The 15,223-nt window shown below is 38.6% G+C and overlaps 1 protein-coding gene across 1 annotated transcript in view; it reads right to left on the bottom strand.

Moving 5' to 3' along the window:
• Positions 1-14,628, bottom strand: part of ZPLD1 (zona pellucida-like domain containing 1) — a 21,582-nt gene extending 6,954 nt beyond the window's left edge. The window contains exons 1-6 of the mRNA XM_009993355.1: positions 14,523-14,628; positions 9,316-9,536; positions 6,247-6,428; positions 5,523-5,595; positions 2,265-2,362; positions 1,543-1,623 (exon numbers count right to left, since the gene is read on the bottom strand). Of these exons, the coding sequence (XP_009991657.1) occupies positions 1,543-1,623; positions 2,265-2,362; positions 5,523-5,595; positions 6,247-6,428; positions 9,316-9,536; positions 14,523-14,628 (761 nt within the window). The remainder of the gene's footprint in view (positions 1-1,542; positions 1,624-2,264; positions 2,363-5,522; positions 5,596-6,246; positions 6,429-9,315; positions 9,537-14,522) is intronic.
• Between the last annotated feature and the right edge of the window lie 595 nt (positions 14,629-15,223).

Here is a 15,223-nt window from a genome sequence, read left to right as displayed (position 1 = left end):
ATTGTTTTGTTTTGCAACATCACAGATACAACCAAGGTATCATTTAATTCCAGTGCCCAAAGAAACTTGAGACCTGAAGGAAAAAGTAATCAGGTATGCTAACCAGTATAGACAGATAACTCCAAACGTAGACAGTATTTCTCCAGCAATCACCTCTGATAAAATTTTACCTGAGATACTGCCAAGATGCTTTTCAAAGTTCCAATTCAAATAAATGTTATTACTGGGAGTAGCAGCAGGAGCATCTATTTATCTTCAATCATTTGCTTAACTGCTTTCCTGAGCTGGAGTCTATGATATTTTATATCATTGTCATTCATCACAAGGGTTCCTTTGGTAAAATAAAGGCCAGTTTAGCCATTTGGATGTTTGTGGTATCTCTAGTAGAGTCATTTTAGATGCTTTCTTCTCTACCTTCATAATTCTTATGACTTTGCACTTGCCTATATGTAGAATCGAATCATAGAATCATTAAGGTTGGAAAGGACCTTAAAGATCACCTAGTTTCAAACCCCCTGCTATGAGCAGGGAACCCTACCATAGACCAGGCTGCACAAAACCTCGTCCAACCTGGCCTTAAAAACCTCCAGGGCATCAACTTCCCTGGGCAACCCATTCCAGCTCCTCACCACCCTTATAGTGAAGAATTTCTTCCTGATATCTAATCTAAATCTCCCCTCTCTCAGTTTAAAACCCTTATCCCTTGTCCTATCACTATCTTCTCTGATGAAAAGCCCCTCCCCAGCTTTCCTGTAGGCCCCTTTCAAGTACTGGAAGGCTGCTATAAGGTCTCCCTGGAGCTTTCTCTTCTCCAGACTGAACAGCCCCAACTCTCTCAGCCTGTCTTCATAGCAGTGGTGCTCCAGCCCTTTGATCGTCTTGGTGGCCCTTCTCTGGACCCTCTCCAACAGGTCCATGTCTATTCTGTGCTGAGGGCAGCAGAGCTGTACACAGCACTCCAGGTGGGGTCTCACCAGAGCAGAGGGGCAGAATCCCCTCCCTGGCCCTGCTGGCCACAATTCTTTTGATGCAGCCCAGGATGCAGTTGCTCTCTGGGCTCCAGCACACACTGGTGGCTCATGTCGAGCTTCTCATCAACTACCACCTCCAAGTCCGTCTCCTCAGGACTGCACTCCAGCCATTCTCCCCCCAGCCTGTATTTGTGCCTGGGGTTGTGCCAACCCAGGTGCAGAACTTCACACTTGGCCTTCTTGAACTTCATGAGGTTGGCACTAGCCCACCTCTCCAGCCTGTCAAGATCCCTCTGGATGGCACCCCTTCCCTCTAGGGTGTCAACCACACCACACAGCTTGGTATCATCAGCAGACTTGCTGAGGTTACTCAGTCTCACTGTCCATATCTCCAACAAAGATGTTCACAAACAAGTTAAGTCCTGACATGCTATCTGCAAGCCGAGCCCTTGGTCCTCCCTGCTAATATTGCTTAGACTTTCCAGGCAGCTTAGAACACCAGTAACGGAGAGATTTATAACTGTTTTTTAAAGGAAGGACCCACAAAACACTGGGTTTGCAGAAGTCTTACCTGAAAAAAAGATCATATCGAAGATCATCACTAGGATTACCAGACGGCGTGGTGTAACAGTAGTCCATCAAAACATTCCACCTGCACAGGGAGCAAAGTGAAAGATGAGGGAAACTGGCAACATAAGAGTAGAAGTGGAGAGTGACTAAGATAAGATTAAAAGATAGTACAAGCAAGTGTACAAACTGATAATGCAGACTGTTACATTCAAGCCAAGTTACTATATTTAATGGGTTGGGTACAAATCATCTTGCATTTCCAAGATACCACCTGTTTCTTCCCACAATTTACAAAACTAAACAGTAAACTGTAGCAGCAGAATTGTATAAAACAATTTGGTTTCAGACATGTCAGCCACCATGCCAGTACATCTTGTAGGCCTCGGCCTCCTCTCAGAAGTCATGGCCGCGTATGACTAGAAATCAAAACCATCCTACTTTTAAAAGCCTTGGAGTTTCTCAGTTGATCTTACAGAGGCCCTTTCTTAAGTAACACCAATATAGGATTTAAAGCACAATAAAGGCAATCTTTCACAATGAGATCAGCAGCAAGATATGCACTCATCTGACACCCTCCAACTGAGGGCAGTAATCATCAAACACCAACCATTATTTTAACATACAAAATGCTGTAATAAAAGACAGTTGCTTCTAAATCAGAAACATTTTCAACACCAAGAGCTGAATAGCAAGGAAGACAAGAAATAACATCCTTTATGGTACCTGCCATCAAGGTTGGTTGCTCTTACAGCTGCATATATTTTGGTTTTCAAAGGTAAACCTGTACTTGGAATAAGGAGCTGCTGGCTGTAGGTTGAATCCTGAAAAACAAAGATTGCCTCAGTGTACCAGAAATCCTACTGTAGCAACTCATCTGCATCCACAGACTGAACTCCCATCCAGTTTTTCTAACCATTATATGTAGGACTGTCATTTACTTTGTCCTCCATAAGGAAGGAAGCAAAAAGCAGTGCCAAAGCGTTTACCTGTAAAGATCAGCAACACTTAACTGGGCTACTCCTATGCAAATAGTTAACTATTTTGGGGCATCTATTTAGGATTTTACAAAGTAGTTGGATCAGTGATTAAAGAAAAGGTACCATTTCTTGACACCTCAGTAAGCCTTCCACTGCCTACAGGCAAAAATAGTAGCTACTGTGGCTTTCTAAAGGAGGAGCTTAACTGGGTTGTCACAGTTAACCCTTTCCCAGAGAAGGTTGCTACAGTTATTTGATTTAGTGGAGACAGTCATACCACCAGGTTGCATGCATCTTAAGCTGTAGTGTGGGGGAACAGACACATTCCACTATCCAAAATGTAGTTTCTGTGGAAATTGGCTTGTTGAAGGTTCCAAGTAACAAACATTTTCATTTAAATGCTAATATTTCCAAAATGTTGTTTCAAGATATCTATATGTTTTTTTTTAAATGTGAATTGCCCTTATACTGCTACATAGATACAGCTGTTTTATTGGTTTCTTGTTCAAAGGCTGAACCATTAATGCTAATTCAGCAACAATGCCATGAAACAGATCTAAGTGACAGATGTTAATTCAGCATACCAAAATGTACTTATTAGTAATGTCACCAATAGTCAAATAAGTTACTAATGCAGAAAGCACAGGGACTCAGCATGTTGGGACTTCTTGTGAGAGGTCAAAACACTCAATACATAAGAAAAATTCTGTTAAACAGAATTTTGACCAGGTTCAGTGGGGCAGGCAAGACCAAGAGCAGCAGCTAATAGCAACAAGAAGGATTAAGCACATAAATCAAGGTGGGTTTTTTTTTCAGAGGGAACAATGCCAAAATTCACAGCATGTCCAATACTCAATCTCTGCAGCATCCAAGGCCTTGGAAGGTACACCTGCATGAATGACCAGCTCTGCAACATACACAGAGCAAGTCCTTGAAGATTCATTCAAGTGAGACTAGGGAAGTCTGCCTTTTTTAAAATTCATTATACATTCCTCTAACACATAGCTCTGTCACATCTTGCAAACTGATTAAAAAGTCTACAGCATGTCTCTGACTATTACATTCAGTAGTTGTGGGGGTTTTTTCTTAAAGAGTACTTTTTATTCATTTAGACAGACATTTACAGGCAAGCCCAAAAGCACACAGACAGTTAGGGTCTGTGAAAGCCCATTGAATGTTTTGCTATAAACTCTTTGAATCTATCATAACGGCTCCTCTTGTCTGCCTAGCACCAATACATGCTAACACCACAAAGCGAAAGTGAACATCACCTTGTGAGGGAAGATTTAAATGAGCTGAGATGAAGAGTCAATGTTAGGAAATGACACTAGAGCTAAAGTTTGAAAGTATGGCTGCTCACAGTCAAGAGCCACATTGGCACACAGCCCCTCACCAATACCAAGTGTGGACAGGAGCCTTGAGGCCCCTCCCAAAACCAGGACTCTCTAACAAGGACCAAGTGAGCCCACAGCATCAGAGCTTGCAAGACCATGGGTGTCTCAAGAGGCACCCCTGCAGGCAATGCACAAGCTGTGTGTGTATGCACCCAGCCCTAGGATAGGATGCACCCAGAAGAACATATCCATCACTTCAACTTGCCAGCCTTAGCAGTATTATTTCTGCTAGCATTACTTGCTAGAGTAAGTAATACAACTGAAATCAGAAGGTAAGACACCACTGTTCATGGTAGACTTGTAAACTCACTGGGGTAGGGAGCATGAAAGCCCTACTTGGCATGTGGTATTTGATGAAAAATGTGCTTAGTACAAGAGTCAACAGCACTTATACTTGACTGTGTGCAGAACTGGGCTCTGAAAGGCAGCAAATATGTGGTGCTCAATGCTTGTACTGACGGAGAGCTCTGGCTACCCTCTCATCTTGCCCCATCTTTTTTGGTCACAGGTTTATTTAAAATTGAGAAAAGTATACTCTTCATTTTAACAGATTATAAATTGTTATTTGGAGCTCTGCTCTGTCAAACAAACATGACTTTTATTTTTTAAGCCTGCCTTTGGAAAATATTCTGTTACAGTATTTATAGCTCATTATGTTCGAAGCATAAAGCATTGACTTTTAAATCAGTTGCATGAATTATAAGTCAGTGTCATGATGGAATGAACAATAATGCAAAAAATCAGATCCATAATTTACGAAAACATTGTGAAAAAATTATATTTAAATCAGGTATTTAAAATGTATTAATAAAAATTTTAATCAGCTGGAAAATATCATTTCAGGGATTAATGTTGTTAAGTAGACGTCCATGCATTTTTCATGTTTTATTCTCACCACCATATTTACATAGTAAAAGCTTACACAATAACGTATATTCAAGTTAAATTACCTAAACCATAAGGAAGTATGAAATAAAAGCTGTCAAAATTAACCCTTACAATCTTGAAAGTCCACAATATAGCAACAAGTACAGTGGGCTGTAGATTTAGAACAAATCTCACATCTTCACTATAAAGTCAAGTAATCAAAACACTCTGATGAAGCATTGAACAGAAAAATACCTGTAGCAAAAGTGCTACAGCTTATTCCTAAGGGAAGAAGTCTAGGATATTTTTACAGAATTCTACAGAGTACTTTCTGTAAGAGGAAGTTGTACCCATACACATGTACACACACATGCACATATACACAACAAATGCAAACACAAGATTGCATGCACTCTGGAGTATTATTACTACACCTGATTAGTCACATGGCACTGCAACCTGAAAGCCAGCGCTGTAAACTGAGGAATTGTATAAATATAGGACAGAAAGACTGTTTCTCTTCTCAAAAAGTAGCCACAGAAATCCAAGATAACAAGTAAATGCAAACAAAAGGACAAGGGAACTCAGAAATTAAAGATGCCCAAATAAAAGGCCTGGCTCCTTATGGGAGGGGTGAGAGGGGAATAGCAAACATTGAAGAGGAGTCTATACTTTGCTAACAGTTTGCACCCACATAGTACAGATATGGATTCCATCCAGGTCATACTGTATTTCATACTCACATTGTAAAGCAATAAATTCAAAGTGCTGATAAATGTACCATTATTCTCTCTTACAGAAATAGCAGCTGATGACCTACAACAGAGCCAGAAGCCAAAAACCATAATGAGGAAAGATATATTTGTGTTTACATACTTCAATGTTTTTTATCATTAAAAAAAATTTCAAGTCATGTCACAAGCTTTTAATTTATGCATTTGGGTTATAAAATTCAAAAAAAGGAATTTATAGTGGAAACACTGACAGAAGAATAACTATGCAGAAAGTAATGGATACTGTTGAAAACATGAATAAAAAAAAATAATTAGCAGAGGGACAAAGTGACAAAAAGGAACCCAGTTTTTGTGATGTACAAGGTTTACTCACTGAAATATTTTTCTTGCACTCTCTATTCATATGCTTACAAATTATTTCATTATTTTCCTTTTTTTTGCTGCTACCATTTTGTTAGAACATCTGAATTTTAAGGGAAGTTTTACATTATCTAAGGCTTTCTTCATAAACTGTGTTATCTCATACAATGATGCTACAGAATTTTCTTTTCTTTTGCAACACCTCCTCTTTCAGTGCTTTTTCCTCATCCTTTACTCTTACGCTGCTGAAAGTTGCTATGTTGACAGTACTGCTATGCCATGAATATACTTAGGTGTGTAGGCATATATACATATATGTATGGGTTTACATAAACATGGGAATGAAACACATAGAAATGAAAAGCACACTTACGAAGCAAGTTGGGTATTGTTAACCAAGTACTCCAGTGGGTAGCTACAGCTAAATTTGTACAGAAGCCCAGGCAAATAGCTGATAATTGTTGGTGGGTCTGGTGTATCAATATAGCCTGAAACATTACCTATCTGTACCACTGAGGTATTTCCATAAGCATTGATACCTCGAGCTGAGGATACCTATTGAGGGAGACAGGGGAAAAAAATTATCAGAAAGTTAACTGTGGAACAAAAGATACCTAAAGAGACTGATTATTTAGTCCATAACTTACCCAAAGATATCTTCAGGAAATCCTCCAAAAATTAACTTAGTTTAATAACATGTGCCCTGTGTTCTGTTTTTCATTTCACCACAATCATACATACACAGTTCACAAGCTCTCTAATTCTAAATTATAATCTATGAGCAAAGAACACTGTCAAAAATGTGAGAGCTGAAAAGTAATACAACCCTACTGCCAATGCAACCTTAATTCCATCCCTGGACACATGCTATACTGTGTTGCTTAGGTTCAGAATGTGCAGAGCCAGCAATAACAGGCAGATCTCCAGAAAACTGAAGGACACCCTTTCTTCCTTGTAGCAGCCCAGTCCCACTCCACCTGTAGCCACTGATCTGAGTAAGAGGGTAGTTTGAAAACAGCAGATAAGTATCACAAATTACTTTCTCAGTAAGTACATATCTAATCAGGCCAATTAACATGGCACTGGACTTCTATTTCTTCTGTATAACTCTACCAGCAAAACAGATGCTTTCAATAGCTTTAGAGTACACAGTTACTTAAAAATACATTTCCTTGGGGAAGAATCATCCTGAAGTGCACATGGGCTGTAACATTTTGAACTGAATAGCTGAGAATACACATCAGGTCTTTTGATTCCTTTGGCTACAGAAGAACTGGCTAGAAGACAGATGCAGACATACACTTTGCGAGTAATATACCTAAACATTTGCTAAAGGGCAGGAAAATTACAAAAATCAAACTTCCTCAGATCTATTCCATGCCAAAAGCCACAGGCTGGAGCACTATGGTAGTATAGCCAACTACAGCTCAGTTTAGCTTCCTCATCACCCCAGCCCTCAAAAATAATAAGTTGTGTCTGCCGTATAATAGACAGACATGAGTTTTATCTGAATTCTGTCTGAACTGTTGTCTTTCATACACTTTTATTGAAAATCAGTTGTGAATCACAGCCAAGAAATGCATGGGATTGTACTACTCTAGTGTGAGGAACATGAGAGAAAACACCTCCTGCTCCTTTATCCTCTTTCTTAGTGGCACTGCATGCATAAACCGAAAGGATAACGAGAACTTGTAGTTGTATTTTCAGCAGCTGCTACTTTATATTCTGTACAGCCTTGCAAGGGGCTTCATGGGGAGCTCAAATCATTTGGACTTTCCAGACTGTTTTGCATTGTGGATTGGTTGGGGTTTTTTTGCTTTGGTATTAAAACATCAAGCTCTTACAATTATAATCAAATAGAAAGGTCAAGGAGTTTACAATGTAACTGACTCCACCAAAACAGGTTACTAACAAATTCTTCTACTACAAGTCATGAAGGCGCTACAGCTTTTCAGGAAAAATAAAGAGAATCTTGAACTTGAACTAGCTTTCATCAGAATTTTAATAGAAAACTCTAGAGGCAAACATGTCCAGAAAACATCAAACATTTCAACCCAGTTTTGCAAAACTACTACCTGCAGAAAACAGAGAGTTTGTTATAAAAACTGGCAGGTATCCTCAAGTGCTAAATGAATTCCAGATAGAATAGAAGCCTTAAAAAGAAATATTTTTACACTTGTTTTTCTTAATTATTCATAGTTTGGCACAAGTCACCACTGCTTGTATACACAGTGTGATACACACACAAACTGCACAACTCTCCTCTCTCTTGGTTTAGGTTTGAGACATGACTTCCTGTCCTCCCCCCTTTCAGAGTGAGATAGCTTCACTGAAGAAAATGAAATTATACTGCTGCAAAACAGACTTCAAAGTCAGCTCATGGATCAGATTCTGGTTCAAAAAAATCACTCACAGCTAAGGATGAGATCTTATCATTAACTGTACAAAGATGTGCATTATTCATGCATGAAACAGCAACATAAAATGTCAACACAGAAGTCACACCACCAGGCAAAACACCACAGCACAGAGTGGCTGTGCACTAAGTGATCAGAGTTAAATATAGAAATCTGAACCTCAGCCCCACATCTTGACTTTTTGTCATAAATCAGTTAGATAGCCTTTTTTATGCGTATCAAACATTCAATATTTGCTTGAAAACTTCAGTTTGCTGCCAGGCGGTTCCATATTGAGCCGAGATCTTCCAAGGAGGTGTTAGACCACAAGATGCTGCTAGCAGAGGTGTTTACTATGGGTTGGGCCCTCTGGACAGATTACTGCCTGAGATATTCAGTCACTGCCTTATCACAGAACATACATCAGTCAATCAGTCAGCAAGCTGCTCTCATTGAATCAGAATCGTCAAGGCTGGAAAAGACTTCCAAGATCATCAAGTCCAACCACCCACCCTACAACCCCTAACCACTAACCCATCTTATGAAACACCTTGTCTACCCCTTTTTTTAACATCTCCAGGGATGGTGTCTCCACCACCTCCCTGGGCAGCCTGTTCCAATGCCTTACTAATGCCTCATGAGAGCATAGAAGGATGTACCCTGACTGGAACTCTCATTTTTCTAACCCACACTTAAAAATAATTTTCAAGTGGATACTTAAAAACTTTCAGCAAAATTTATGGCACATTCAGCAAGACTTTTTAAAAAGGCTCACAAAACTTGTTTTTCCACTGGAAAAAAAAAAATTAAAATGAAAAATATGCCTTCTAATCAGACGACAAATTTATGTCTCACCACATTTTCTCACTAGTAATCAAGATTATAAATTATCTACTTTCTCTGGTTTTCTTTTATGTGTGCAATATATTGCTAGCTGGGTAAGACATTGTAAACATTATCTGTAAAAGATACAATGCTGTCAAGGCCATTCACTTGATCCAATGCATAAACAGCTATACTACAATTTCACTTTGATATTGTCTTACCACTAAGGTGTTTCCACAGGATTCCAAAGTACTCAGATTGATGATGAAAATGACCACTGCTGGAAAGGTGTTGTTATTGATGAAACCCCTGCAGTGGGCATCCCCATGTTTCCCATTCAGTGCCAGATCTGTCTCAGAATAACCAGAGAAAAGAACTGTGCAAAAATTTATCTTCATAGTAATTGTCTGTACTCCACAGAAAACATTGATGTCTCGTTCAGCTGCAAAAAAAATAAATACAGGGAAAGACATTGTAAGAAGATGTATTTCAACCAATCTCCATAAAATTACTGTAGCAGTTAGTCTAGTGTTGTAACTTCAAATCAATTTTTAGACCACAGCCACAGCAAAATATGGGAATATAAAGGTCAGAATTGCATTATTCTGAAGAAAATATTTGACTCTACAACTTCACTAAAGAGAAAAAAAGAAATATGGTAATGTAGTTACCACAAAACAAAACCATTACTCCAAAATTTACCAGTAAATCATTCAGTAGCACACACATAAACTAAAGCACTCCAATGGAGTAGAAAACAGCAAGTGGAGTCCACTTCATATGAGACCATAGTCTGAGGCTGTGCAGACATTGAAGTACAATCAACAGCATATCAGAACAACTTATTGTATCTTTAAAGTTGGGTTGGTTTTTTTAAGAAACATTAACTTTAATGAAAAATCAGTTGGCTCTTCAAAGACAATGATAAATACTACAAAGCGTCTTGCAATCCTTCATTCTGTTTATGATGACAATACAAAAAACCTAGAAAACAGCAACTGTTACAACCGATCAATTTTTGAACAATGGCAAAAAAACTTTCTCAGATGAATTTGACCTTCTACTCAAAGTTCTGAAGATTTTTATGTACTGGAGTGGAAAACCATCAGGCTATGACATAGGCACAAGTAACAGTTTGTTTTCCTTTAGAGCTCTAACATAGCTTTTCTATAAGCTCTTCTCTGCCTGCAAACAATTGGGGGGGCTATTTTGTTGTTTTTTTTCCCCTAGTGCTTTACAAAAAGACATACTGCATTGTGTTAAACACAGACATTACTCCTTTATATAAAAGCTCATATATTACATCTGCTTAAAGATTAAGTGCTATTAAAAATTGCAGAACAACTTCAGTCAATACTGTACCATTAAGCCTTCTAAAATGAATTGTTTCACTGCATTGTCACAACAAAGAGGAAATGAAATCTCCATTACAATGAACCAGATCTTCCCTCATGGTACAGGAGCACAAGCAGTTTAATTTAGACAGCTTTAATGCTGGCTTTAAAGCCAAAACAATCAAGTGCAGGAAATAACAGGCTAAACCTAGTCGTAAGCTAATGTGGTGATAAATGTTACTCACTGGGTGTAAATTTGGGCTGAAAGGTATTAGAGGCAAGACAGGAGTTGAAGTGATTTGGCATGAAATCGTCCTGGTTTGTACATATACATAATTCCACTAACATAGCATAAAAAGATCAGGAAGCAGTATGCCTTGGTATTCACTACATGAGGACTGTTATGATCCATTTAATGAGTATACTGAAGTAGAGGGAACAGTACAGAAAGGCAAATGGCAAAGTGTGTCTTTACAGTTATTTGGGCCAATGCACAAACAGTCAGATTGTAACAAACTGCAAGATGAAATATAAAGTAGCTCAGTTAATTTTATAACTCACTTCAAGGCTTTTAAAAAGCAGGATATTACTTTATCTCTTGAGGTATCATTACCAATTGTGAAATTCACATTTGACACTAGGGGAAATGAGACTATACAGTACAAAAACAACCTTTGTGCTATACAGGAGGATAAATAACCTCCCAGACTGAACTTTTTCTGCCCAAAACTTCACAAGGAAGCATTGTTGCCAAAATAGTCCATTCTGTAATTGAAACAACATTATTTGTTCAGAAATATAACATCTGGGTCATTTCTTGTGAATGTAGAAGGGTAAATATTATTCCTATATAAGTTTAAAGAAAAAAAGTTTTGCATTCCTACAGCAAAAGCTTCTTGTTTTCTGAAGAGGAGAGAGACAATGGCTTGAAGGTAAGGTCACTCTTCTGAAGAGGCCTGTAAATACAATGACCTCTTTGTCTCAATTTCCATCAAGGTAAATCACTTGGCATCTTCTTGACATAAATCACAGAAGCTACCTATAGCCAACAGTACTCACAGGAGTGTTAAATGCAAAACACAGTGAAGCTCAAGTACATAGATACTACAGTAAGAGAGATTATCTTGAATCAAGGACAGACCCATGGCAACATGAGCCAAATGCTTACAGCTCCACTGCCCACTACTGCTCTGGTACCCTTCCACATGTTGCCAAGACTCACTGCAAAACAGATGGTGAAAAACCTGTAGAGGACAGAACACCATTGCCACAGAATGCCATTGACAATATTCATTCCACTGGAAGAGGCATGCAAAGACATTTACAGTTCAAACCAGCTTCTTTGCATGAGCCCCTTCTTTGATCAAATCACTGCTTTGATAGTGAATTAAAATGCATAGCGTATGTGAAAAAGCTGCAATATTTTCTTTGCTTCTACTGGTTCTCAGCACATACTTACAGCAAGAGCCCTCTCAATCAAAATTGGGTGCTTCTCATCTGAAGACAGACAGACTGCTATGGCTCTATTCTCCAAAAATCTTCTAAAAGAGCTGTGCTTTACTGCAGTGCAGAACTAAAGCCTTTTTCACCAAAGTACATTCAGAAGGACAGCAGGATCTGACCTTACTAGATACTCTCTAGAATACATCTTGCTCTTGGTATAAAACATCACAGAATTTTCAATCAACTACATACAGGTCTGTTTTTTTCATCCTTCTTGATGATTGCACACCTAGACTCTAAAACAAACCCACAAACTACAGAAACAAAAGTCCTGCCTGATTACTTATCATCCTATTTATGCAGCACCATCACTATGCAAGAGTCACCTAAGCAATGAATGATAAAAGCACAAATAAATGAAAAATGGGTGAGCTTCAAGGTTCCTTTAGGAAGGCTTAATTTCTCATTTTTTCTGAAGACAACTTCTGTTCCTCACAGCATTTAAAAAAAAAAAAAAAAAGACCAGACAACTTCAAAGCTCCATGGCTTCTCAAGTATATGCACACCACAGACCTCAGCAAGAAAGTCCATTCTCACCCCACGTTTGGAATTCCAGCTGACAACAGTGAAGATTTCATGTGTGTAACAAATACGAAACACAAAGAAAGTCCTATCCATTCTCCTTTTTGATCTCTCTCTCACCACCCCCTTATATTTGAAGTCTGAAGGCAGTGAGGCCATCACTTTTAAAGCCACAGCTTGAGCTGAGCAGTGGGGAAGAAAGCATAGTGAGTGCAAGCCCTTTCCTCCCCACAGAGGCTCTCTCACCCATCTTCTAGGATTCTTGAAGTCAGAAAACAGAGGTCCGGCAGCCTCATTCAGTTCCTCCAGTCCCAGCCCATTACATAGCAATCCGTTCTGCTTACTGAAAATAATACCTGTCAAATTTTGGAACAAAAGGGTAATCTGGTTTTCACCTCTATCTCAAAGGGATGGCTAACAAGCAGTATTTTTCTTTTCTAGCTCTCAAAATTGGCTCTAAGACTGTTGATTAAATTCCAACCTTTGAATCTTTACTGCCTGAGACCACAAACAAGAAAGAGCTGGACTCAACTCTCAGCTCCTACGGGCAGTATGATGGGATTAGCATTTACTTGAAAAAAAAATTTCTTACTTGTAACCTAAACAGATTTTCTCCCAAGACTCTGAGATTTGGCAGACATGGAATCTGGTATGACTCTTTTTTATGAGGCATAACTGCAAGTGGCCCCTAAATACCTACAGTAAGTGCTGGATTCAATTCACAGGTATCACATTGCAAATATAAAACCTTGGCACAGGGCTGCTACAAAAAATTACCAGGGAAAAATTTAAAAAGCACAGAAAGAGGAATCTAAACTTCCCTCTACTAGAGGCTGCAATCCACCCAGTAAGCCTGAAAGAGAAAAACAATTACAAGAAAAACTACAAAAGGCAGACCTGAGGCAGGTGGGCACAATTCAGTACTTTTGAGGTAAACCTGTCAAACTTTTACGTAGAAGTAGTTTGCAAAACACTCAGTTAAACAGTGCTTTTGTCAGGAATGGAGGCAATGTCTTTGGTATTTCTCTGTTCTTCATACTCGCATCAATTAAGTGAAAAAGGATCAAACCCACTGTTGGCCTTTATGTCAACAAAGCACCTAGCATTGTGGTGGTAACAGAGGGAGCAGTAAATCAGCAAAAACCCTACAGTCTAAGTTTAATAAAAGTGCTGATCCTTCCCCCAAAAAAATCAGAACTATTATTATTTTATTCAGAAAGCAATAACACTGAAAAGTATTACAGTGCAATACTACAGAGTTCATCACTATACTGTTCAGTTCAATCGCTACCTCAGAAACACAAGACATTAGCAAGCCAGTGTTCACAGCTTTCTTCATTATTATTATTCTGTCCAAGAAACAACTGAGACAGGAAGGAAAAGCAATGTAACAGACAGTAAAGACATTCTTTAGCTGAGTAAAGCCTGATACACCTGTTGCTAAAACTGAGATTTGACTTCTACTTCTTATTGTATTAACAGCTCCAGACATCTACTGTCCCTAAAATTACTTAATTCCCTTTTTCTCACAGAGGCACGAGAGTACATAATTCAGAGATACATCACATTGCTTCACCTGTCCCTAGCCAAGTCCTTAATATCGAAGTGAGATGCTGAATTTTGCCATCAATTTCATTTTGCTCAAATATAGATATATATTTCTTTATTTCACTAACAGGACATAATTATCTTCTCTTACTCAGATAAAACACCAAAGAAAACCCAGTTAGAAGTTCCAAGCTCTAAAATCTATAGAGAACTTTTCCAACAACACAGCCTCTGATGAATTTCTGGGACAGGATAGAGTTCTGGCAAAAGCAGGTCAAACCCCACTTATGTGAGGGGAGTTGTATTCATTACTGCTAGACTGAATTTGACCCATATTGCAGTTAAGAAGAAAGTAAAGCACACCATTAAAGGAATTTCATTGTCACCGAGATAGTTAACACTCAACGTGGAGTCCTACCCCCAGGCTTCAGACAGATTTAAAGTTCTGTATTTAAAAATAAGCACTGCTTTGAACCAAGACAATAAAGAAACCATTAGAAAAAAGTCTATTAAACACTTACCAGGAAACCTGCTATGGAGGTTAGCATCACAGTTGTATCCATTGAACTGAGCAGTCACTGAAAGCACTTTAATCGTCAGCAGGAGCAGTAACCATACCTGTTCCATCGCAAAACCTAGCAAAACATTATTAGGTGGTTATTACACACATCTGTTTGTTGTGTTGAAGATGCTTACTGCAGACATTTAACCACTCAGGAGGTGATGGTCTCCAGCAAGGGAACCATGGATAAAGCTCACAAGTTTATGGGAAAAAGGCCACAGGCAGCAGGGCTCATTTCTCTACTTCTGAGTAATGGGTAATTTCTATTAACTTCTACATTTTTTAATCATAATTTGTAGGGGGGAAAGGAGGAAGGTACTCAGGGATGATATAAAAGAAAAGGGAAAAAAACCCCAAACCCTAAAGTATATTGCTAGATTAGAATTGCTTAAATCTTTAAACTCCAACAACTTTTTTGACATTTCAGTGCAAAAAGTTCTTGAGAAAGATATCGTAGAACAATAGTTTTATTCTAGCCAAGTGCTCGAAAAGCACACAGATAAATGGCTTGCTGAGCATTTCTCAGGCTCAAGGTCCTAGAATAAAAATCAATTAATATCTATTTGCTAAAAATATGTTCTTTGAAGCAGGCATGCAATTGCATTGAGTTTATGTACAGAGTCGGCACAGATATCTGCATCTATTTCAATTGTATCTGGC

This window comes from Chaetura pelagica, unplaced genomic scaffold (assembly GCF_000747805.2).
Source record: "Chaetura pelagica isolate M959 unplaced genomic scaffold, ChaPel_1.0 scaffold101, whole genome shotgun sequence".
Classification (NCBI taxonomy): domain Eukaryota; kingdom Metazoa; phylum Chordata; class Aves; order Apodiformes; family Apodidae; genus Chaetura; species Chaetura pelagica.
Note: the sequence above shows the minus strand (reverse complement) of the source record. Positions and strands in the feature narration are given on the sequence as shown.